This window comes from Ambystoma mexicanum, chromosome 5q (assembly GCF_040938575.1).
Source record: "Ambystoma mexicanum isolate Mex_15411 chromosome 5q, UKY_AmexF1_1, whole genome shotgun sequence".
NCBI classification, from domain to species: domain Eukaryota; kingdom Metazoa; phylum Chordata; class Amphibia; order Caudata; family Ambystomatidae; genus Ambystoma; species Ambystoma mexicanum.
In genome coordinates this window covers 818,394,490-818,417,119 of record NC_090933.1, presented here as the reverse complement: position 1 = coordinate 818,417,119, position 22,630 = coordinate 818,394,490, and the positions used below count along the sequence as shown (strand labels likewise).

The following is a 22,630-nucleotide window of genomic DNA, read 5'->3' as shown; positions in this document are numbered from 1 at the left end:
GAGCCCCGAGCGTGTCCTTCGACGACCTGAGCGTCGACGGCTTCGACGACTTCCTCGGAGCCGGAGCCTCGAGAAAGCCTGTCGACGCCCTCGACGCCAATGTCTTCCTCGAAAACCTCACAGGTGCACACGGTCTCGAACGCGTCGAGGACCGGGACCTGGAACGGGTACGTCGAGAACGAGTCTCCTTGTCCGAACGGGACCTCTCCCGTGACTCGTGCCGACCACTCTTGCGAGCGGTGTCTCTCGACCTCTCACGACCGACCCCACTCAGGGGCGCGGACGGTTTAGTACCCTGCGACTCAAGAATCCCCAGCATTTTCTTCCCAAAGGAAGCCCATTCCTCCGGCGTCGCACGGCTGGTGGGGTAAGCGACGTGCCGGGCAGAGTCCTCCGAAGAGGACCTGGAAGACGACCGGTGTCGGCGCTTCCGAGAATGCCTCGAAGAGGCTGAGGAGTGGCGAGACCGACTCCTAGAAGGAGACCCACGAGACTTCCGACGATGACGCGGAGAGTCACCCCTCGAATCATCTGTCGAAAGCTCCACAGACTTCGACTTCCGGGGCTTGGACACCCGACCTACCGACAACAACTTCTTACGTTCGCGTAAGGCTTTGGACGTGAGCGACTGGCAGTCGATACAGTCATCTGTGTCGTGGGCCTCCCCGAGGCACCAGAGGCAGGCGTCGTGCGAGTCTGTCACCGACATCTTGGACCCACACTCCCCGCACTTCTTGAAACCCGGACGCGGGGTCGAAGACGAAGTAGAAGACATCTTCACACGAAGGATTTTCACAAAAACGAACAGGTTCGAAGAACCGAGAAGAACAGAACTCCAAAGAGTCGAGGCGTTAACCGAGATTCACGAAGCAACACGTTCGCGGAAAAAACGGAACTGAGGCTACGGCGTCGTGCGTCCTACTTATCACATCGGATGACGTCGGAGGAGGTCCTCGACGACGGGGCATCGACGTCATCGACGCAGGACGCAGAAAAAAGTTTCCGAAGCAGCACAGCTGTGGTTATTACATGTCATAGAAATGGAATACGTCGCAGGACCCAATCCCCTCGAAAGGGTCTTACTCACCTATTATGAGGAACAAGTTACTTGCCTGCAACTGTTCTTCAGCATGGGTCTGGCATGGATTCACATGGTCATGGGGCTGTGAATCCTCAGTAAAAGAAAAAACAGTTTCAGTTTAGTTTCGTAAAGGTGTGCGTCGACCTCCACATGGCAGCCCTGCAAATGTCCAGCAGGGGCACACCAGACAGGAACGCCGTTGTAGCAGCGATTGCTCTGGTAAAATGGGCTCTCAGACAGCCAAGCAGCGGTCTGTTTGCCAATCAGTGACAGTGAGTGATGCAGCCGGTGAGCCACCTGCAAACGGAAGCCTTGGACAGGGCCTTCCCATGGTTCACTGGAACAAATTGCACAAAAAGCTAAAAAGTTTTCCGGAAATTCTTCGTGTGGGCCACATAAAACTTCAGCGCTGTGCAAAGTCCTTTCAGCCAGCGACAAAGGCATCAGTAAAAACACAGGTACATGGCCTCGTTGAGATGAAATTTCGACGGAACCTTGGGTATGAAGAAGGGGTGAGGCCACAGCACCACCCACGTCTCGTGAAAAGTCAAGTAAGGCCACTTGCAGGACAGGGCCTGGATCTCGCCTACTCGTCTTGTAGAAGTGATGGCCACGAGGAACACGGTCTTTCACAACAGAAACTTGAGCTGGGCTGAATGAATAGGTTCGAATGGGGCCCCCATGAGCCTAGTCAGCACCACATTCGGTTCCCACGCCGGGGCCGGAGCCTTCACCGCCGGGAACGAGTAGAACAGTCCCTTGATGAACTCCTTAACTAGACGGTGCGACCACAGTGAAGACTGTTCTGGAGACCTGGTGTAGCAGCAGATAGCCGCCAGATGTTCCTTGAAAGAGGGGTGCGCCAGCCCCGATTTAGCCAATGACAGTAAATACGAATGTACTGGAGGGGCTGTGACCCTCAGAGGGTTGATCTTCTGCAACTGGTACCAAGTCGCAAAGCGCTTCCATTTGTGTCTGTAGCACTTCAAAGCAGACGATGCCATGGTCTTGGCGAGTACCTCCCTGCAGTCCGCCGGAAGATCATGGCAACCGAACTCTAATGCTGCAGGAGCCAGGCCTTAAGGTTCAGAGATCCCGGGTCGTGGTGCAGAATTGCGCCTCCTACCCTGGCGAGAAGATCCGCGACCATTGGAAGCTTCACTGGAGGGGACGCCGACATGCTGAGAAGTTCCTGGTACCAGATCTGCCTCGGCCATGCTGGTGCATCGAGGATCATCCGGTACAGTCTGAGTTGACTGATGACTCGAAGAAGTAGCAGCAACGGAGGGAATGCATACAGAAACAGGCCTTCCCAAGGGAGTGAGAATGCGTCCCCCATGCTTCCCGGCTGGGGGGATCTGCTGGTGAACCTCCGGCACATGGTGTTCGTCGCTGTTGCAAACAGATCGATCTGGGGACTGCCCCATTTGAGGAAAAGGTTGTCCACTTGATCCTGCCAAAGCTCCCACTCGTGGCAACAGCGCAGCTCCCTGCTGAGAGTGGGCGACAGTATTCTTTACTCCTGCCAGGTGAAACGGAATGAGGAAAACCCCCTAGGCGACGACCCAGTGCCACAAGTCCTGCGCCTCTTTGGAGAGAGCTGGGGATCTGGTGTCCCCCTGCTTCCGGATGTAAAACATTGTGGTGGTATTGTCCGTGAAGACCCTCAACACTTTGCCCTTGAGGGACGGCAGAAACAACCTGAGGGTCCAAAACACTGCCGTAGTTCCAGTATGTTGATGTGTAGTGTCTTCTCTTCTGGCAGCCACAGGCCTCTGGCGTGAAAACGTCTGGTGTGGGCTCCCCATCCTTCCAGGGAAGCATCCGTCGTGACAGTCTCCTGGTACGGGGGGCTCTGGAAATCTGTGCCTCCAGCGATGTTGAAGCGCAAGCCCCACCACCTTATTGCTAGACTGAACTCCTCGTCCAGCGGAATCTGGCCCTGGAAGCCTCCGGACACCTGGACCCAACAGGCGTCGAGGAATTCCTGTAGCGGGCGCATCCTCAACCTGCAGAGCCGAATCAGGTATATGCATGACATCATCATGCTGAGTAGCGACTTGATGGTCCTCACCGTGGCGACCCTCAGTGTTAATAGGCGTTGCACTTTGCCCAAGATGGCCGATATCCTCTCCTCCGACGGTGACGCCAGGCAGGACAACGTGTTGAGTCTAGATCCCAGGAACTGGGCGTCCTGCGATGGAGTCAAGCAGGACTTTGCATAATTCACAGAGAACCCCAGTTCCGTCAGCAGTCGGACGGTCTCCGCCATGTGGTCGACGGCGATGTCCCTTGATCAGGCCTGGATGAGCCAGTCCTCCAGGTAAGGATACACATGGATCCCTTGCAGTCGTAGATGGGCCGCCACAGGAGCAAGGCACTTGGTGAAGACTCTGGGCACCGACTTCAGTCCGAAGGGAAGAGCCTTGAACTGGCAATGCTTCCCATGAACGACAAAGCGCAGAAGCTTGCGATGTCCTTGGTCTATGGGGACATGGAAATACGTGTCCTCTAGATCAAACGATGACAGAGAGTCCCCCTCCTCCAGCTGGCCGAGCATGTGCTGCAGTGTAACCCTCTTGAACTTCTGGGACTTTATGTATTTGTTGAGTCGTCATAGGTCGAGAATGGGCCTCTAGTCCCCAATCTTCCTTCTTACGAGAAAGTACCTTGAGTAAACTCGAGCCCCGGGTCACTTTGGAACAATTTTTTTTTTTTAACAAGCCCCGAACTTCCAGTAGCAGCTGAAGTATGTGTTGTTCCTGTTGGGCCACGGGTGGTATTCGCAGACACTTCAGTTGAAAAGTGTTTCCGTGGGCGAGAGGGCCCAGCACCCATCAATCGGTGGAGATGGTCTCCCACACGCTGATTAAGTTCGCCAGCCGGCCTTCCACCGGCGTGCAGGGGTGGGGGACCGACGTCTTGGCCAGTTCAGTTCTGTTTGGCGGTCAGCGCGCTGCCCTGGGAGCCTTGACGATGACGACGGCCACTTCACAAGGCCTTGGAGTGACCCCTGTTGGCTTCCTGGGTCGAGGAACGGGAGAGTTGGCATAAGAGGATGAGCCCCCGCAGAAACCCTACGAAGACCTGCTACACTTCCCCCCTGAGGAACGAAAGGACAGCCAGTGTTGCTGCAGGGTGCCTAAGGCATGGGCCATCTCTGTCAGTCTTGATGGCCGGAAAGGGATACATCAACGGCCTTCCCGAACAGGACCCTTGTCTGGACCTCCTTGCTGAAGGTGGTGGCCTTGAGCCAGCCACGACGGCTAAGGCAAACCCTGTTGCCTTTCTGGAAGAAACCTGTGTCCGCAATGTCCAGTGCCACCGTGATGGCATGGTCCGATGCCACCTCGCCTTTCCAGAGGATCGCCAAAGCCTCGACCCGTTTGTCATCGGGGAGGAAATCCAGGAGAGGAGCCATCTTGTACCAAAGCTCCAGGTCGTACCTGGCCACGATCGCTAAGGCGCTGGCCGCCTTGACCATTGTCGCCACTGAGTAGATGACCTTTCTACCCATGGAATCCAATTTCTTACCCTCGTTGTCCAGAGAGGCTGATGAAGACGACGCTGAACTTGACAATTTCTTCCTGGGCGCTGCTGAGACCACCAAGTCTGGAGATGGTTGAGACCGCAGACACTTGGGTGCAGACTCTGGTACCCTATATATCTTTTCAAGCCGGTTTTTCTTTGCTGGGGTGTAGGTGGGGTTCCTCAGCAGGGCCACCAATTCTCATCCCAATCGTCATTCAGGTTCGGGACCGACAGGCTGGTCTTCCTCTTGGCCTCGCAGCGCTGATACAGGAAGCCCTCCTCTTCTGGGGTGAGCTGGAAAAGCTCTGACGCACGGGCAATTATAAATGGAAGGATCCCACTTCGTCTGGTGGAGAGGCTCTCGGCTGTGGCGACGGAGGATCTCCCATCCTGCCGTCGACGTTCATGGTCGCCGTGTCTGTCCCCTTCAGGGGGTGGGGGAGGGCAGCAACAGTTGCAATGGGGGTGTAGGATGTATCCTCTTCTTTGCCGGTGGTTGCCCTGGTGTCAACGGGGTCACCGGTGGTGGTGCCACTGATGGTGTCATCGGCATCCTTCTCTGAATCTTCGACACCAGCATGTGGGGGGTCGAGGGGATATCCTGCGAGATGTCTCTCGGAGGCACCTGGGGTACAGGGTCACTGGGCCCAGCTCCCATGTCATCCCCATCGATGGTTTCGCGCTCCCCTCCGGCTGGCGCCGTCCCGATGTTCCCATCTTCGTCACCACCCTGAATGGTGTCAACGGAAAGTATCTCTTCGTCTGATGAAGAAATGTCCGCTCCTTGGAGTTCTTCTCCACCCCCTCGCCCTCTTCGTGTACTGAGGGGCCAGTTTTGGACTGACATCCAGCATCCTCTTGTCAACAGGCTTGGCCGAAGCCTCTCTCGTGGGGGGGAAGAGCCACTCTGGCCACCGCAGGGACACCCTTGACCGGGTCAGTCCCTTCTGCCTTCGAAAGGGAGGCCACCACCAACTCGATCGAGGAGGACGATTTGCCCTAGGCCACCTGGGCCTTGACGGGCAGGCCGGACACCGTGTCCTGCTTGGCCTTCACCTTCACGGGCAGGTTGTGTGCCTTGTCCTGCTTGGTCTTCTCCTGCTTGGCCTTCTCCGGCGTCTCCCGCAACTTCCACAGGGTAGCTGACTTTCTCTTGGATGAACAGCTGGAGCAGTGGCAGGAGATCGAGGAGCCGGGGACGACGAATGCGCCCTGACCGTTGCGGGGGCAGCAGGAGCGGCGACTCTGAAGGAAGCAGACTTGCAGTGCTTGGCCTTGTGTTGGGCCCCACGGATGGAGCGCCCTCAAAGGACTTCGAAGACGGCTCAGATTGGCTAGATCTGGAAGAGGCATCCTGTGAATCACCTGGGGTAGAGACCCTGGCCTTGAGCCACGTCACCGACCGGACATGTCGATTCTTCATTGTGCGCTTGGTGAAGCCACAGCAGATCTCACAATAATCTTCTTTATGCATTAGGGGTAGGCAATACAGGTACTGGGAATGCTTGCCGTCCGCGAACACATTCTGCAAACCGCAGCTGGTGCACAGCTTGAAGAGGGAAGCACTGTCCTTCTCATCTGACATTATCCGCGCGGTGTAGGCCTGAAAAACTTCTGGAAGCTTCCAAGAAGAACACAACGATTTCTGCCCTTGCGGGGCGTGAACCATGCCGAAAAACGGATCACCATTAATCGGAAGAATGATAAATGGGGCACACAGGCTTGTTTGACCAAAAAATTGAATTTTCCTATCAAATAAGGGAAAAAAAACACAGATAAACTCGAAGAGTGAAACGCAAGGACTCCCAACACTTGAAAGTGCGGTAAAAATCTGAAAATGGCTGCCAGAGGAGGGCCTTGGGTAGAGGGCAGTCATTGGCTGGGGGGAGTATGACCCAGAGCTCAGTGATTGGTTTATAGGTGAAAGACAGTTTAGAAACGAAACTGAAAGCCTAACGACTGGGAATATTCATGAGCATGTGAATCCATGCCAGACCATGCTGGAGAAGAACAATTTACTCTCTTACCTGGTAATGTTCTTTCGATGGGATGGTCCGACAATGTATTACATATCTATGACAGTAATCACCACAGCTGTGCTGCTTTGGAAAATCTTTCGGCGTCTGCGTCCTGCGTCGATGACGTCGATTCGCCGCCCTGGAGGACCTCCTCCGACGGCCGACGTCACTGGGTGTTATAATTAGGACGCACGACGCCCGTAGCCTCAGTTGTAGTTTTTTCCCAGTACGTGTGGCACCAGTCTTCTGCCAGTCTGACCACACAAAGCCTTGCGGAAACGTAAACTGCAATCGCATAAGAAATTCTGTAGCGGGGAAGACAGGGAGGGAGAGCAATATGGAATACACTGTTGGACGATCCTATTGAAAGAACGTTACCGGGTAAGAGAGTAACTTGTTCTTCGAGGGGATTGGGTCCTCCAACGTATTCCATATCTATGACAGACTCCCAAAGCAGTACCAATGCAAGGAGGTGGGAAAAGAATTTAGAATACAGACATTTAGAATGCCCAATCAAATTGCGGAGCAAAGGACAGCCTTGCCAAAGGCCAGATCCTGCCCACTGATGGAATCGAGGGAGTAGTGACGTACAAAAGTATGGACCGAAGCCCAGGTGGCTGCATCACAGATGTTACGAATAGGAACACCCCTCTGTAGGGCAGTAGAGGCAGCCATAGCCCCGGTAGAATGGGCCCGCAAGCCGACATGTGGGTCCTTACCCGCCAAGTGGTAACATTCAGAAATTGCCAGAATAATCCAGCGAGACAAAGTCTGCTTAGTCACAGCTTGTCCCAAACGCTTTCCACCGTAACCAATGAAGAGTTGATCGAACTCTCACACCCAGGAATTGCGTGAAATATAAAAGCTTAAAGCTCTCCTAGGATCGAGCCTATGGAGCCTCTCCTCTTCCTTACCAGGATGCGGAGGAGGATCAAATGCCAGAATAACCTTCTGGCCTAAATGAAATTCCGACACCACCTTCGGAAGAAGGGAAGGACGACATCTAAGGACAACCCTGTCCTTATGAAATACAGTGAAGGGTGGCTTAACTGAAAGTCCCTGTAACTCACTCACTCTGCGAGCGGAAGTGACCGCAACCAAAAATAGTTTTAAGAGTTAACAGTCTCAAAGGGCACGAATGCAAAGGCTCAAACGGAGCACCCATCAGAAACTTGAGGACAAGGTTTAAATCCCAACCGGGCACCTGGAAAGGTGACGGAGGGAACACATTAGTGAGCCCTTTTAGAAACTGAGAAATTAAAGGGATTTTAAAATAAGAACACTCTTCAGACGAGCACTTAAATATGGACAGCGCTGCCAGGTAACCTTTAACGGTACCCACTTGCAAGCCCCTGAGGGCTAAAGAAAGCAAAAAAGACAGAACCACAGGAATGTCACATGAAAACGGATCCACATTCTTAACCCTGCACCAGTCGCAGAACTTTCTCCAACAGCAATGGTACAGGGACTTTGTTGCGGGCCTTCTAGCCGAAAGCAACACCTCCATCACGTCTTCAGGGCGGTCCCTATCCTTATACCTCAACCTTTCAGAAACCATTCGTGAAGGTTTAGGGATCTGATCTCTGGATGGAGAACCTGACCCCCCTCCCGTGAGAGCAGATCGTCTCGGTAGGGAAGACGACCTGGAGGGCAGATGGACAAGTCGAGAAAGTCCGGGTGCCACGTCCTCCGGGCCCATGCCGGAGCAATGAGGATCCTACTGGAACCAAACCTCTGCAACACTTGCGGGATGACGGGGACTGGAGGAAACGTGTACAGCAGTGGGAATGACCACTCCACCACAAACGTGTCTCCTAAGGCTCCTCTTGGAGGAAATTCCTGCGAGCAGAAACTTTCACACTTCCGGTTGACACTGGAGGCGAAGAGATCCACTTAAGGGGTCCCCCAAAGGGCGAAGAGGGCGAAGATCTCCCGGAGAATCTCCTGAGCCAACTCCCACTCGTGAGAGATCACGCTCTGCCTGCTCAGACCGTCCGCCGTCTCGTTTTCGTCTCCGACCAGATGAACTGCCGAGATCGAAACTTCCTGCTGGATTGCCCAGAACCAGAGCTACATCGCCTCCCTGCACAGAGGAAGTGACCCTGTCCCCCCTTTTTGTTGAGGTAGTGCATGGCCACTGTGTTGTCCGTCAGGATCAGGACATTCTTTCCTTGCACACGTGCCTTTTTAGAATGGGGATGTGGAAGTAAGCATCCTCCAGGTCCAGCGACGATAGGAAGTCGCCTTCCTCCAGCTGTCCCAGTACGTGCTGGAGGGTGACCATCCTGAACTTCTGCGCCTTGATGTATTTGTTTAACCGACGCAGGTCTAGGATGGGGCGCCAACCGCCTGTCTTCTTTCTGACGAGGAAGTACCTTGAGTATACTCCCGAGCCCCGGAGCCTCCTGGGGAGGAGCTCGATGGCACCTTTCTTGAGCATCGCCTTTACCTCCAACAGCAGTTGAGGGACGTGATTCTCCTTCCTGGCCACGGGAGGAATGCGAGGGCACTTCTTTAGGAATTCCAGCGAGTGCCCGTGGGCCAGGGTGTCCAACACCCAACGATCGGTGGAGATGGACTCCACACCCTGACGAACTTCGTCAGTCGACCTCCCACTGGGGTGCTTCGGTGGGGGCCCGACCACCCAGCCGGGTCAGTCTTGCTTGGAAGCGGACTTGCCGCCTTGGCGACGGCGGCGGCAACCACCTTGCTTGCCGCGACCTCTGTAGGCCACCTGGGAAGAGGAGCGGGCCGCCTGGCGGTAGGTGGAGGAGCTACCGCTGGATCCTTTGGAGGCACCCTGTCTGCCTCCAGAGCTCTGAAAGGGCCATCGCTGCTGAAGCACCCAAAGGGCCCGGGCCGTCTCCGAGTCGGTCTTGATGGCCTGTAGAGACCCATCCACCGCCTTACCAAAGAGGTTGTTGCCGTCGAATGGCATGTCCAACACTCTGGTCTGGACGTCCTGGCGAAAATCTGTCGCCTTGAGCCATCCTCGTCGTCGGAGGCAAACTCTGTTGCTCTGTTGGCGAAATCCGGTATCGGCAATGTCCGTTGCCACCGTAATGGCGTGATCCGACGCCACCTCGCCCTCCTGCAGAATTTCTAGGGCCTCCTCCCTTTCGTCATCAGGCAGGAAATCTAGCAGGGGAGCTATCTTGAACCAGAGCTCCCTGTCGTAGTGGGCCACGATCGCTAAGGCATTGGCCGCCTTAATCGTCGTCGCCTCCGACGAGATGACTCGTCGTCCCATAGAGACCAACTTCTTACCCTCGCTGTCCGGCGGGGAAGTGGAAGTTGAAGCTGCTGCGCCCGCTGCCTTCTTTTTAGCCGCTGCCAAGACGACCGAGTACGGCGTGGGCTGGACCCTGAGGCACAAGGGGGCGGCCTCAGGGACTCGGTACTTCTTCTCGTACCTGTCCCTCTTGGCGGGTGTCGTGGCAGGGTTCTTGAGGACAGCAAGCCCCTCGTCCCAGATGTTGTTGAGTAAAGGCACCGCGAGGACCGTCTTCCTCTTAGCCTCTCGTCGTTGGTACAGAAACCCCTCCTTTTTCTGTTCTTCAGGGCAGAGCTGGAAGAGCTCGGATGCCCTGGTTATCATGGCGTGGAAAGAGCCAACCTCGTCGGCTGGGGACGCCCGCGGGGGGGTGGGGGACGTCTGCTGCGTCATCGCCGTCGTCATCGTCCGTCCCCGTCGCAGGGGATGAGGGGTCCACCGGTCTCGCAGGCATGAAGGGCAGAGCGGGGTGGACTCTCCTCCGCTTGTTCGGAGGGCTTCCCGACGGGCCTGGTTCTGGCTCCTCCGTCGGGGTGCGTGGTAATCTCGTCCTTATCTCGGTACATAAGGATTGGATTGCCAACAAAATGGCCGCCGAGCTATCCTGGGGCTCGGTTAATGGCTGCGACGGACGGGATGGCCGCTCCAGTGGGCCCTGTTAGTCGTCCTCGTCGCTATCTTCGATCACGTCAGCAGGGACCGCCCCCTGGGATCGAACCTTCTCGAACCTCTCGTTGAGGTTTATGAACCTCTCGTTGAGGCCTATGGAACTTTCGTTGAGGCCCTTCTCAGTCTCCACCAGTTCCTCCTCAGTGGCTGATTCCGAGTCTAACGGCCACCGCCCCCACCCCTCTTTTTCAGCCAGGGGCTTCACGGGGGTCTTAGCGATGGGCTGGAAAGAGGGATACTCTGGACCCAGAGGCCGTTTCCATTGATGTAGTCTCAGCCGGCTCCACCAGGGTCGCTGAGACCACTTTGGTAGAGGCTTTAGCCGGGTGGATCAAGGCCCTCACCACCTTAGGTGCGTACTGGGCCTACGCCTTGGGGGGAGGGTCAACGCCTCGCTCTCTCTTCGAGATCGACTGGGTCCGCTCCAGCGGCCTACCCGGGTTCTCGGACTTCCTCTTCCCCGACCCAGAGCGCTGGCTCGTGGTCGAATGTGCCGGGGAAGTAGCGCCCTGCTTGGCAACCGAAGAGCCTGACCTTTCGGTGCTCCCGGAGCCCACGGACTCGCGGTGCTTGGCCTTCTGTTGGGCCCCCGTCACCGGGGCGTCCTCAAAGGACTTAGAAGCCCGCTCAGACGACTTCTTCGCCTTCTCACTTGCTGTGCCCTTCTCCAGCCAGGTGGCGAGGCGGGAACGACGATCTTGTTTGGTCCGTTCCGAAAGGTTCTTGCAGAACGCACAGTCCTTCTCCACATGCGTCTTGTCCCCATGGAGGCAGAGACATCGCAAATGCTCATCCTCCTTGAAAACGTTATATAATCCGCATCCAGGGCAGTTCCTGAACAGCTTGCATCCGGGTGTCGAGCTCCCTTTGTCCTGGGCCATGTCCTTGAGGTAGGCCGCAGATCTTCCGGAATCCTCCAAGAAGTGTAAACTCGACGAAAACTTCACCCTGGAGGGGCGGAGAAGAATTCCGAAATGGGTCCCCGTTATCGGAAGCAGAAACGGTGGAGCTTGCGGCTCGATTAAACCGAAAAATTGAGAAATTCTCCTGAAAAAACTTGAAAACGCAGTAAAAAAACTCGAGAGCTAAACACGAGGACTCCCAACACTTGAGCGTGCGGTAAAAATCTGAGGATGGCTGCCAGAGGCGGGGCTTAGGGAGAGGGCAGTCATTGGCTGGGGGCAGTATGACCCAGAGATCAGTGATTGGTTACTACTAAGAAAGACAGATCAGAAACAAAACTGATACTGATTTTTTCTTTCCCGAGGATTCCCAGCCTGACGACGGGGAATATTCATGAGCATGTGAATCCATGCCAGACCCCATGCTGGAGAACTACAGCTACGAGCGTCATGCGTCCCAATTATAACATCCAGTGACGTCGGCCGTCGGAGGAGGTCCTCGAAGGCGCGTATCGACGTCATCGACGCAGACAGATTTTCTGAAGCAGCACAGCTGTGGTGATTACTGTCATAGATATGGAATACGTCGGAGGACCCAATCCCCTCGAACTGTGTTTTATCACAAAAGTAGTAGAGGTATATACTGTTCCTTTAATCGGTGTTACACTATTCAGAAAAGTATATTTGCAAATTTTTGACTGTGATGTCCTTGTTGCGTGTCGATGCATAACTGACAGGGTCTACTACCCTTGCATTACTGAAAGTAAACCGAAAGTAATCTATGGTCCTACCCGCGCCCCTAGAAATACTGTTAGGTGTTCTAAATAAGGTCTGTGCTTTGATCTGTGTATTTAAAGCATAGTGTTGTGTATTTGTAATGTGTTTATATGCTTTATGGTAGTACTTACTTACCGAAGAATCTCTTGGTCTGCTTACATATAAAATAAACTCTTTATTTTAACAATACATATTGTGTTAGTGTTTCTTTGTACTGTCTCAGTTGAATGGTTTTACTAAGCCCTTAATTAGACTTTAGAAAAACTGTCCCAACTGTTCCAATTCAAGGCTGGAGCAGAGTTCACTGCTGAGGGAATCAGCCAATGATTTATGTATCCTAGGACGGTGAAAAGGGGACCAAAACATTCCCTGGGCAAGAGCCCATTTCCACAGAGATTGAACCTCAGCTGGAAGGATCAGAAATCTGGTGCCGTCCTGCTTGCATATATAGAACATCGAGGTAAAGTCTGTGAACACCTGTACCACTTTCCCATACAGATGCGGCAGAAAAGACTTGAGGACTGTGAGAAACTGAAGGTATTATCCCATCTACTCCCCAGAGATCTTCTGTTCAGGTGGGGAAGGGCCATCTCTTTTGGATCTTTACCTTGGGGGTGGAGTAGCGAGGGAGGATCACCTGGGTGGAGGGTACCTGGGGATTGGAGAGAGGGTACCTGAAGGCGAGACATGGTATCCCCCCCTTCACCAACACTGACCTATCAGACCCCCCTCAGTCTTTATGGGATATTGTCAGTCCTTAACAGCTTTTCCCGGTAATCGCACATCGAGTACTGAGACGACGAAGAAGCTACAAAGAGTAATGCACCTTTCCTGTTGCAAACACCACTATAATACTGGGATGAAGAAGAGGGAGACTGAACACTATAGAGCTGAAGGTCAGCCATGTCCCAGTTATTGGTCTAATTGGAACTAGGCAAAACCGGCAAGAGAAGCACACCTGGACACACTTGATGCGACACAGGCGTATAAAGGGTGGTGTGGCAGCAGCAGAAGAGGAGAGCAACAGAAGGGAAGGAGAGAGTAGCAGAGAAGCCCAGATGTCCACTGGGAACCGGAGGAGTGTGGAAGGCAAGAATGCTGGAAGTTGCAGAGCAGGGTGTTCTACGGAGTGTGGCAAGGGAGCCGTGTCTACAAGGAGCAGGTAAGGTTGAAGAAAGGAAGCTGTATGCAGTGTCGGCTCTTCCTGTTTGGTTCTGCAAGTGCTTGTACCCCTTGGCGGCGGAGCCAGTCCATGAGTGCCTGAGGAGTAGGTGGTGAGACTCTGACCTCAGTTTGTGAGAAGCTGTGAGAGCGGAGGAGCCACAGCATCAACGCGACCAGTGAGTTTGTGTGTAAAGAAGCCCGGTGCGCGTTCGAGAGGAAAATATTGTCACAGAGCGGGCACGTGTCACCAGTAAATCTGTGAGTGCTTCCGAACTGGATGAATAATCGAATGCTATGCTAACAAGGCAGTACGAAGATACTGGGCCTCATTACGAGTCCGGCGGTAACCGTGACGGAAATTCCGGCAGGTAATCGCCGGGATTGTATTACCATTCCGCCTCCGTGATTGCCGGAATCACAGGGGCATGACAACCCTGGTGACTCATTAATTCCGGAGGCGGAATTCTGTTAGTCCCCATTCCCATGGAATACTCCATGGGAATGGGGAAGTGGAAACACCGGCACAATGCTGTAATGGTGCCGGTGTTTCCATGTCCGCCTGCAAGCGGGTGGTGTTAAATCCGTCAGGTCAGACCTGGCGGGAGTGACACCTCCCGCCTGCAGGACTCTTAATCAGCCGATCCGGAAAGAACGGTGGTGGTGGATTTACCACCACCGTTCTTTCCGGACCAGCTGACTCGAAATGAGGCCCACTGTGTATAAGAGTGATCGCGTATAAAAGATCTGCAAGGTTTTGAAAGCCTTTTCAGTAACAAAGAAAGACTGACACATTGATAAGAGAATATCTTGTAGCAGGATATCAGAGTGGTCAGGTGCAGGCAACAGGCACTGTTTCGAAAGTCTCTGGATATCTGAGGATAAATAAAAAGTAGTTAAAGAACTATGAGTTAAGAGAAAGTGGTTAAAAGCTGTTGGGCGAAAAGCGGAAGGGGGAGTAGTGGAGTTGGAGCAAAAGAGAACCTAAAGGCTGCAAACCATGCTGAAGGAAGTGACAGACTGAATATTAAGTTAACAAATGAAAGTACAAAGGGTCAAGTAATGCCAAGGAGGACGCTTGGCCAAGGTCTCAAGCCAAAACATAACACAAAAAGCCCCTGGTTGCTCGACCTGTAAAGGGGTGACCGTGCAGTCTGACAATTGCACCCAGACCAGAGAGCCCTAACGAAATGTATGGAAGTTGCTGAAAAAAACTTAAATGTTTGTTGAACTTTTGATGCATCTGTGCTTGAAGCGTGGGGGAAGGGAACCTTCAGCTCTTTCACAACATTGGTTTTGTGAATCCATTCTTGAAGCTTGGGGAAGGGATCCATGAGTTCCTTCTGAACTTTGTATAGTGAAACCAAGTGTGCTTTGGGAGAAGATCCACTCAAGTCATGAAAGAACAGTTAAAGCCTACAATTGTTGGAACTGTACTCTGAACTTGGGGAAGGGAGCTAGAGACTGCTTCAGACTTTATATTGAACACTATTTGAGTTGAAATAACCCTACGCCTCATTTTTGTATTGGATGTGAGGGCAAGCATAGGTTTTGACACAGATAGGCTTATAAATTTTGACTTACGGACATAGACTTTCCTTAATTTCTTTAGGTAGGGAAATTCCCACCAGAGCTAAAAGGCAAGTTAGGCATTACATCCATCCTGATAATTAATAAGACATATTGTTGAATTCACATTCTGTTTTCTGTCTCACCTCTTGATACGATGGCCCATCTCACAGGGCCCAGAATGGTGACATGGAAGATGTTTCTTCTGCTGACCAGAGGCCTTTGGCAAGGAAATTGCAGTGTGGGCTCCCTAACTATCCATGGAGGCATCTATTGTCACAGTAGTCCGACGGTGTGGGACCATGAAAGGGGCTCTGCTGGCGCGGTTGGCAGCATAATTCCACCAAATCAGTTTTCTGTGAAAAGGGATAATTTGTCATACCACTGACTGGAGACCTGCTCTCAGCAGGCATCCAGGAATTCCTGGACAGGGCGCATGTGGACCTTCCAACTTATGATAAGCAAGATGCAACAAGACGACATGCCCAAGAGGGGCTTGAGTGTTCAGACTGATGCAACCGGTTGCCAGGACAACACTTGAACCTTTGAAATTATAGACTTGACCCTTCGGCGGACTGGGGCAGTGGAAGACTTGGTGTCCAGGGATTCCCTTAGAAACAGCATTTTCAGCGACGTATTATAGTTGACTTCTCATTATTGAACAGGAAACCCCATGATGAAAGATAGGCTTTCGTATTGCAGGCCTTGCATGAGGGATGGTGATCTGATCAATAAGTCATCCAAATAAGGGTAGACGTACATTGCCGATTACTGAGGTGCACTGCAGCAGAGGACAAGGCATTTCGTAAACACCATGGGGGAAAGCCCTGAATTGAAAATGGCAGCCGGCCATTGCAAAGCACAGGAATTTTCAATGACAGTGGTGGATGGGGATGAGGAAATACACATTCTCCATCTCCAGGGACCGTAAAATATGTCCCTTGACCAGCTGGCTCAGAATCTTCTGTAGCGTAACCATTTGAACCGTCTGGGAGTAGAGGGATTTGTTCATATATTATAGGTCGCAGATTGATCTCCACCCACCTGACCTTTTCAGCACCAGGAAATATCAGAACACGCCCCGATTCCACTAAGAGCAAGAGTAAATTCAGCTGCCAGCAGGTGGGTTTAAGCAGTCTTTGAACACATTTAAGTGTGTGGTCTTGGCCCACCAATGAAAGCATAAATGTTTCTGTTGATATTCGTCTCCATTGATGTAGGAATACCGGTACCTTTCCATTGGAGTGTTGAAACGGAACGCTAGCACTGTGCAAGAGTCAAGCCTGCTTGTCGGACTGGCCTTTTGGCTGAGAGGAGCTATGACATCTGTGGGAGCCTTTGTAAGGGTGTGATCAAGTCTTGTAGTGCATGCCTGAGGCGTACAACGTCCCTGTAGGTCTGGGAGCAGTAAGCGGTAGTCTCTGTCAGACTTGGAGCAGTGCTGGGCTTTCGATCAATAGGACTGAAATTGCAGTCTTAGCTGTACAGTGTCCAGGCTGTTTTTTTTTTTAATGGCTTGCAGATTATAGTCTACCTTTCTGCCAAAAAGATCTTCCACATCAAAGGGCATATGCCAGACTTTCGCCTACAAACCAGGTGAGTGAGGTGCTGCATGTAGGTGCAGTACAGACATACTAGCCTGCTGCTTTCCCTACACTTGAAAATGCCTTGATTAAGGACAAGCACACAGTTGGCATTTTATGGAGCAGAACAGTTGAAAAAGGGAGAATTACTGAATACAAACAGGCCTCATCAGGGCAGGACCCTATTCCCAGGCTCAGGATTGTCCCGAACACCACAAGCATGGTCTCTGGGAGAACAGAGCTTCAACTAATATTGAGGGGATAGTAAGAACTGCATTTAGCCTTCTTTGCACTGATGCCAACAGACTACAGGGAGCCTTGCCTTGATACTGCCAACTCAAGCATGGATCAAGAAATAATCCCTGAAAATACTCTGAAAAATGGTGTAGAATGTGTTCTGCTGATAGCATCTGTGACAAACAGAATGAAGGAGACAATCTTGCATTTCATTTCACTATGCCATTAATATGCCATGGTATAGATCTAATACAATACCCATTTTTAACTCGAGAAATGGAAGGAGATCCTGAGACGCACTGAGTGACCATTGTAAAAGAGGGCAATGCAATATTAATTAGGGAGAGATTTGTGGAGATCCCTAAAACTTTGTAAAATAAGATGAATCCACTAGGAATTCGTTCCTATACATTGTTTAAATTATGTGTAGAAGTCAAAGCTACATGCATCTTTAATGAAACATTCCACCATTTTTGTGGCCTTATCAATTTTCCTTCCAAACGTGAACCAAGTTTAATTTTGCCCTTAGTGAATAGAAAGCAGAAGCTATGGAGAAAAATAACTGAATTCTACGTTCTGTTCAACCTTATGGTTCTACTGTCGCTTTTAGCCATTGAAATGTGGGGTTCATTTTACATTATTCTTCAAGATTAACAAATGGGTGAAATAATTCTTTATGAATTGTTTTCCATCACAGCATCCTTATACTAAAGCAGTACAATATAGTACTTGTAGCAAGTAGAAAATAACTCATGTTGCATCGCTTACACAGAAGACTTGCCAGTACGTGGATCATTGAAGGTTGTTGTCCTTGTGTTGTGATCTACAAAGTACTTAACCCCTTCTCTTGTATAACGTATTTCCCAGCCTTCTGGTAGAGGATCCTCGTTTGATAATCTGCAAATAAAAATTGTAAAAGTAAGCTCACATTGCTGTATATGAGAGCTGCTGTTCCAGATTTTTAAAAAAAAGAATAACATGATAATATCTTGTCAGTTAACTTTTACATAATGTCAAATATTGGCAACGGCATACAAGCAATTGGGTAATTCTTGCAGTTGAAATAGAAGCCTAAAAAATAGCCACCCCTCAAGAATGCAAATTGCATGCTATGCCTAGATTGCCATCTAATGGTTGGTCCGGAGTATTATAAGTTCTTTTACTGCAAAGTAAAAGTTAAGCGTTGACAGGGGTGTCCTCATCCAACTATCCCCATCCTACATGCACCAGTGCCCACAATTCTCCCGAGAGTCTATACCCTAGGATTATTTTTCTGCCTTTTGATATTCATGAAGCACAGTTTATGCATCCTAATTTTGTGAAGACTAATGTAAGCATTTAACTGAAAAACAGCACACAAAACTCTCCAAACTATATGTATGCAGTGCACATGCACGTCTGTGTGTATGTATATAGATAAATAAAACAGCAAGAAAGTTATGGTGGGTTTAAAAAGGTTAGAAAAAAAGTCACCTGAAATGTGAAAGTAGGAAAGTCCATTTGAGCCAAGTCGCTCATTGCACAACGCCACCTAGTAGCCATCGCTGGAAGTTCACCTCCAGTTCTGAGGCACAACAGCAAGGCATTGTGGGTATGCAAATTAGCTCAAAGGCTGTCAGGACTACACTGCACTGATGCACATCGCCGGTTTGCGTAGATGCGGAAACCAAGGTTGTCTGGCCCACATAGGAGCAACCAGGATTAGAGTTACTTGTTTCCTGGTACATTTTGTTCACTATCTTGCTCAGGAGCGGTGTTGGGGTAAAAGCGCAAGCAAACTTCCCTGACCAGCTCATCCACAAGGTGTTCCCCTTGGATCTCGGTTGGGGAAACCTGAATGCGAAGTCTGGGCATTGTATGTTTAGGATTGTGGCAAACAAGTCGAACGGAGGTAAGCCCCAGAGGGAAAAGATCTCATCTGACATTTTTCTGCTGAGCTGCCACTCGTGATCTTTGGGTAGGGCTCTCTGCTTAGTGAGTCTGCTAGCGAATTGAGTTCCCCTGGAGGAATGTTTAGCAGCATGTGTTGCACTCTTTCGATTGGTGGGAAAAGTTGCCCCTCTCCTGTCTTTATGAAAGATCCTAAGAGCTGTTAGGTTTTGCTTGGAACGAGACTTTATTTTTTCTCGCTGATTGAGGAAACCCAAGTGGAACAGCAGATTGATTGTTCTTTGGGTAGTTTGCATGCACATTTGACGGGATTCCCCTGTTATCAGCCAGTCGTCCAGATAAGGGTACACTGGGATTGAACCTCTGCATAGGTGCACCGCCAATATCACTAGTATTTTGGTGAATACCCATGGAGCGGAGGCTATGCCGAAGGGTAGCACCGTGTATTGGTAGTGCTGATTCGCTATTTTGAAGAAGCGCAGGAATCTTCTGTGCGCTGGGAACACTGAAATATGAAAGTATGAGTCTTTCATGTCCAAGGTTGCCATGTAGTCCCCCTGTTTTAGTAGTGGGATTACTTCTTGTAGCGTTGTCATGCAGAATTTTTGTGTCTTGACATAGGTGTTCGCAGGGAGCAGGTCCAGGACACGGCACAATATTAGCTCTTTCTTTGGAACAAGGAAGTACATTGAATAGATGAACAAGTTACTTCTTACCCGGTAACGTTCTTTCGATTGGATGTTCCTCCAACGTATTCCTCATCTTAGATGTATTCCATCCAGCTTTGCTGCTCTTCGGAAATTTTTTCGGCAGAGGGCGCCATGCGTCGACGTCGTTGAGTCGATGGTCCCTCAAAGGCCTCTGTCGAGGGTGACGTCAACGGGTGTATAAGTAGCACGCACGGCGCCCGTTGGCCTCAGTTCTGTTTTTCCCCTCTTTTTTATCTGTGATCTTGTACTGTTTTTGTAGAAGGTGCCGGCAGACAGTTATCAGCCTTGCGAGATTTGAGATGGCAATAACCCGGAAAAAAATCTACAGAGGGGTAGGTTAGGAGGGCGATGAGGAATACGTTGGAGGAACATCCAATCGAAAGAACGTTACCAGGTAAGAAGTAACTTGTTCTTCGAGTGGATTGTGTCCTCCAACGTATTCCTCATCTTCGATAGGCTCCCAAACCAGTATTTTGCATAGTTCCTCTGGAGGAGGGGTCAGTTATTTTTTATTTTTATTTATTTATTTTTTTTTAAACTGCCCTTAGATGGCAGAGTAAAGCACTGCTTTTCCAAAAGTTAGCTCCCTAGACAGGGAAGCATCCAGGTTATAGCATTTTGAGAAGGTGTGAAGCGAAGACCAAGTTTCTGCTTCGCAAATGGACCTTATAGGGACACCTCTTTGAAGGGCTGTGGAAGAAGCGCTGTCTCTGGTGGAATGAGCTCTTAACCCTTCAGGTGGGTCTTTTTGTGCTAGTCTGTAGCATTCTGAAATGCAAAGCACGATCCAGCGTGAAATTGTTTGTTTTGTTACTGATTCACCCAGCTTTCTTCCAGTGTAGCCTATAAACAACTGGTTGTCCACTCTAAGTCTAGAAAGCCTAGAGATGTAAAAGCTTAAAGCTCTTTTTGGGTCCAGTCTGTGTAGTCTTTCTTCCTCCTTGGAAGGATGAGGTGGAGGATAGAATGAGGGCAAAACAATTTTCTGATTTAAATGAAAATCCGAGATTACCTTCGGTAAAAATGATGGTTTAACCCTCAACACAACCCTGTCCTTATGGAACACAGTATAGGGTGGCCCAGAAGATAGTGCCTGCAATTCGCTCATTCTTGCTGATGTTAGAGCAACTAAAAATGCTGTTTTCCATGTTAATAATCTTAATGGACATGTGTGCATAGGCCCAAAAGGGGCACACATTAAGAACTTTAATACCAAATTTAGATCCCAAATCGGTACTTGAAATGGGTGAGGAGGAAACACATTAGTGAGACCTTTTATGAATTGTGTTATCAAAGGAATTTTGAAGTATGAGCATTCTTCCGATGAGCGCTTGAAGATGGAAAGCACCGCAAGGTAACCTTTTATTGTTCCAATATTCAGACCTCTATGTGTTAGGGTCAGAAGGAAAGATAGTACTTCCGGAATAGAACATAGAAAAGGATCGACATTCTTTTCCCAGCACCAGCTGCAAAATGTTTTCCAACGGCAACGGTACAGAGACTTTGTTGCTGGCCTTCTTGCCGAAAGCAACACCTCCATAGCATCCTCTGGAAGGTTCCAATCCCTGTATCTCAGCCTTTCAGATACCAAGCATGAAGGTTGAGTGTTCTGACCTCTGGGTGGAGAACCTGACCTTCCATTTGAGAGAGAAGGTTCTCTCTCTGAAGAAGACGCACTGGAGGACAGATGGACATGTCTAGAAGGTCCGGATACCACGTTCTCATGGCCCAATCCGGGGCAATTAGGATCATGCGGTTCCGGAAGCGTCTCAGCCTCCTGATGACTTGAGGAATGAGGGGAATCTGAGGGAACGCATACAATAGTGGGAAATTCCACTCCACCACAAACGCGTCCCCAGAGCTTCTCTCGGGGGAAATTCCCTTGAGCAATACCTTCCGCATTTCTGGTCGATTCCGGTTGCAAACAGGTCTATTAGAGGAGTTCCCCAAAGGGCGAAGATCTCTTGAATGACTTCCTGAGCCAGTTCCCATTCGTGGGACACCGTGCTCTGCCTGCTCAGAGCATCTGCCGTCATATTCTCTTCCCCGGCTAGATGAATTGCCGTTAAAGAGATTCCCTCCTGAATCGCCCAATACCAGAGCTGCATTGCCTCTCTGCACAAGGGTAGTGACCCCACACCTCCTCTTTTGTTTAGGTCTTGCATGGCCACTTTGTTGTCCGTCATTGTCAGGGCATTCTTTCCCCTGACAGATGGTAGGAAGGCCTTCAGCGCTAGTCTGATTGCCCTCAGCTCCAAAAGGTTGATATGTAGTTTGGACTCCGATGGAGGCCAGCAACCGTTTATTGTCAAATCGTTGGCATGTGCTCCCCACCCGTAGAGTGAGGCGTCCGTCACTACTGTGATCTCTGGCCATGGTTGCCAAAAGGGTTCTCCCTTTAAGATGTTCTCTGCACAGGTCCATCATAGAAGGTCTTGTCTGACCTTGTTCGGAATCTGAAGATGATCTGTCATTTGACTCGAGAACTAGGACCACTGAGTTTTTAGGGCCCATTGAAGGGATCTCATCCTCAAGTGTGCCTCTAGCACCAGAAAAATGCAGGATGCCATGAGGCCGAGCAAGGCCCAGCAGGACTCGAAACTGATAGCATGAGTCACCAACAACGAACCTCAGGTATTTTCTGTGCTTGAGATGAATCGGCACATGCAAATAAGCATCCTGGAGGTCCAATGACACCAACCAGTCCTGGAGTTGAAAGGCCTGAAGGATCTGAGAAAGAGTAACCATCTTGAACTTGTCCTTCCTGAGGAACTTGTTCAAGTTTCTTAAGTCCAAGATGAGTCTCAGTCCTCTGTCCTTTTTGGGGATCAAAAAATACGGGGAGTACCAACCCCTGTTCCTCTCCGCTGCAGGTACTGGTTCTATAGCACCTTTCTCCAGTAGGGTTAGAACTTCCTGCTGTAGGAGCGGGTTTGAAATTTTCAACGGGTGTCTCCCTGGTGGGTTGCTTTGAGGTTGCTTGAGAAAAGAAAGGCAACAGCCTTGGGCTATTATTTCTAGAGCCCAAACATCTGAAGTAATGGCTCGCCATTCTTGCAGATGCTGCGACAGCCTGCCTCCCACAGGTGTTTTGTGGTGCAAGTCCTCAAAGTGGTTTTGTGGCGGATGTTGCAGCTGCTGAAGGCAAAGAGGCTGCAGCTGGAGCTGGCTTAGCATGTTTTCTTTGTCCACCACAAGTGGCCTTTCTTTGGCCCCTTTGACTGGCCA

General features: G+C 50.8%; 1 protein-coding gene across 2 annotated transcripts in view; it reads right to left on the bottom strand.

Annotated features, from left to right (window-relative positions):
- The window catches only part of WWP1 (WW domain containing E3 ubiquitin protein ligase 1), a 2,181,222-nt gene that overhangs the window by 891,045 nt on the left and 1,267,547 nt on the right, over positions 1 to 22,630 (bottom strand). For both annotated transcript variants that reach the window (XM_069621301.1, XM_069621302.1), the window contains exon 13: positions 17,571 to 17,699. In XM_069621301.1, coding sequence (XP_069477402.1) covers positions 17,571 to 17,699 — 129 coding nt within the window. The remainder of the gene's footprint in view (positions 1 to 17,570; positions 17,700 to 22,630) is intronic.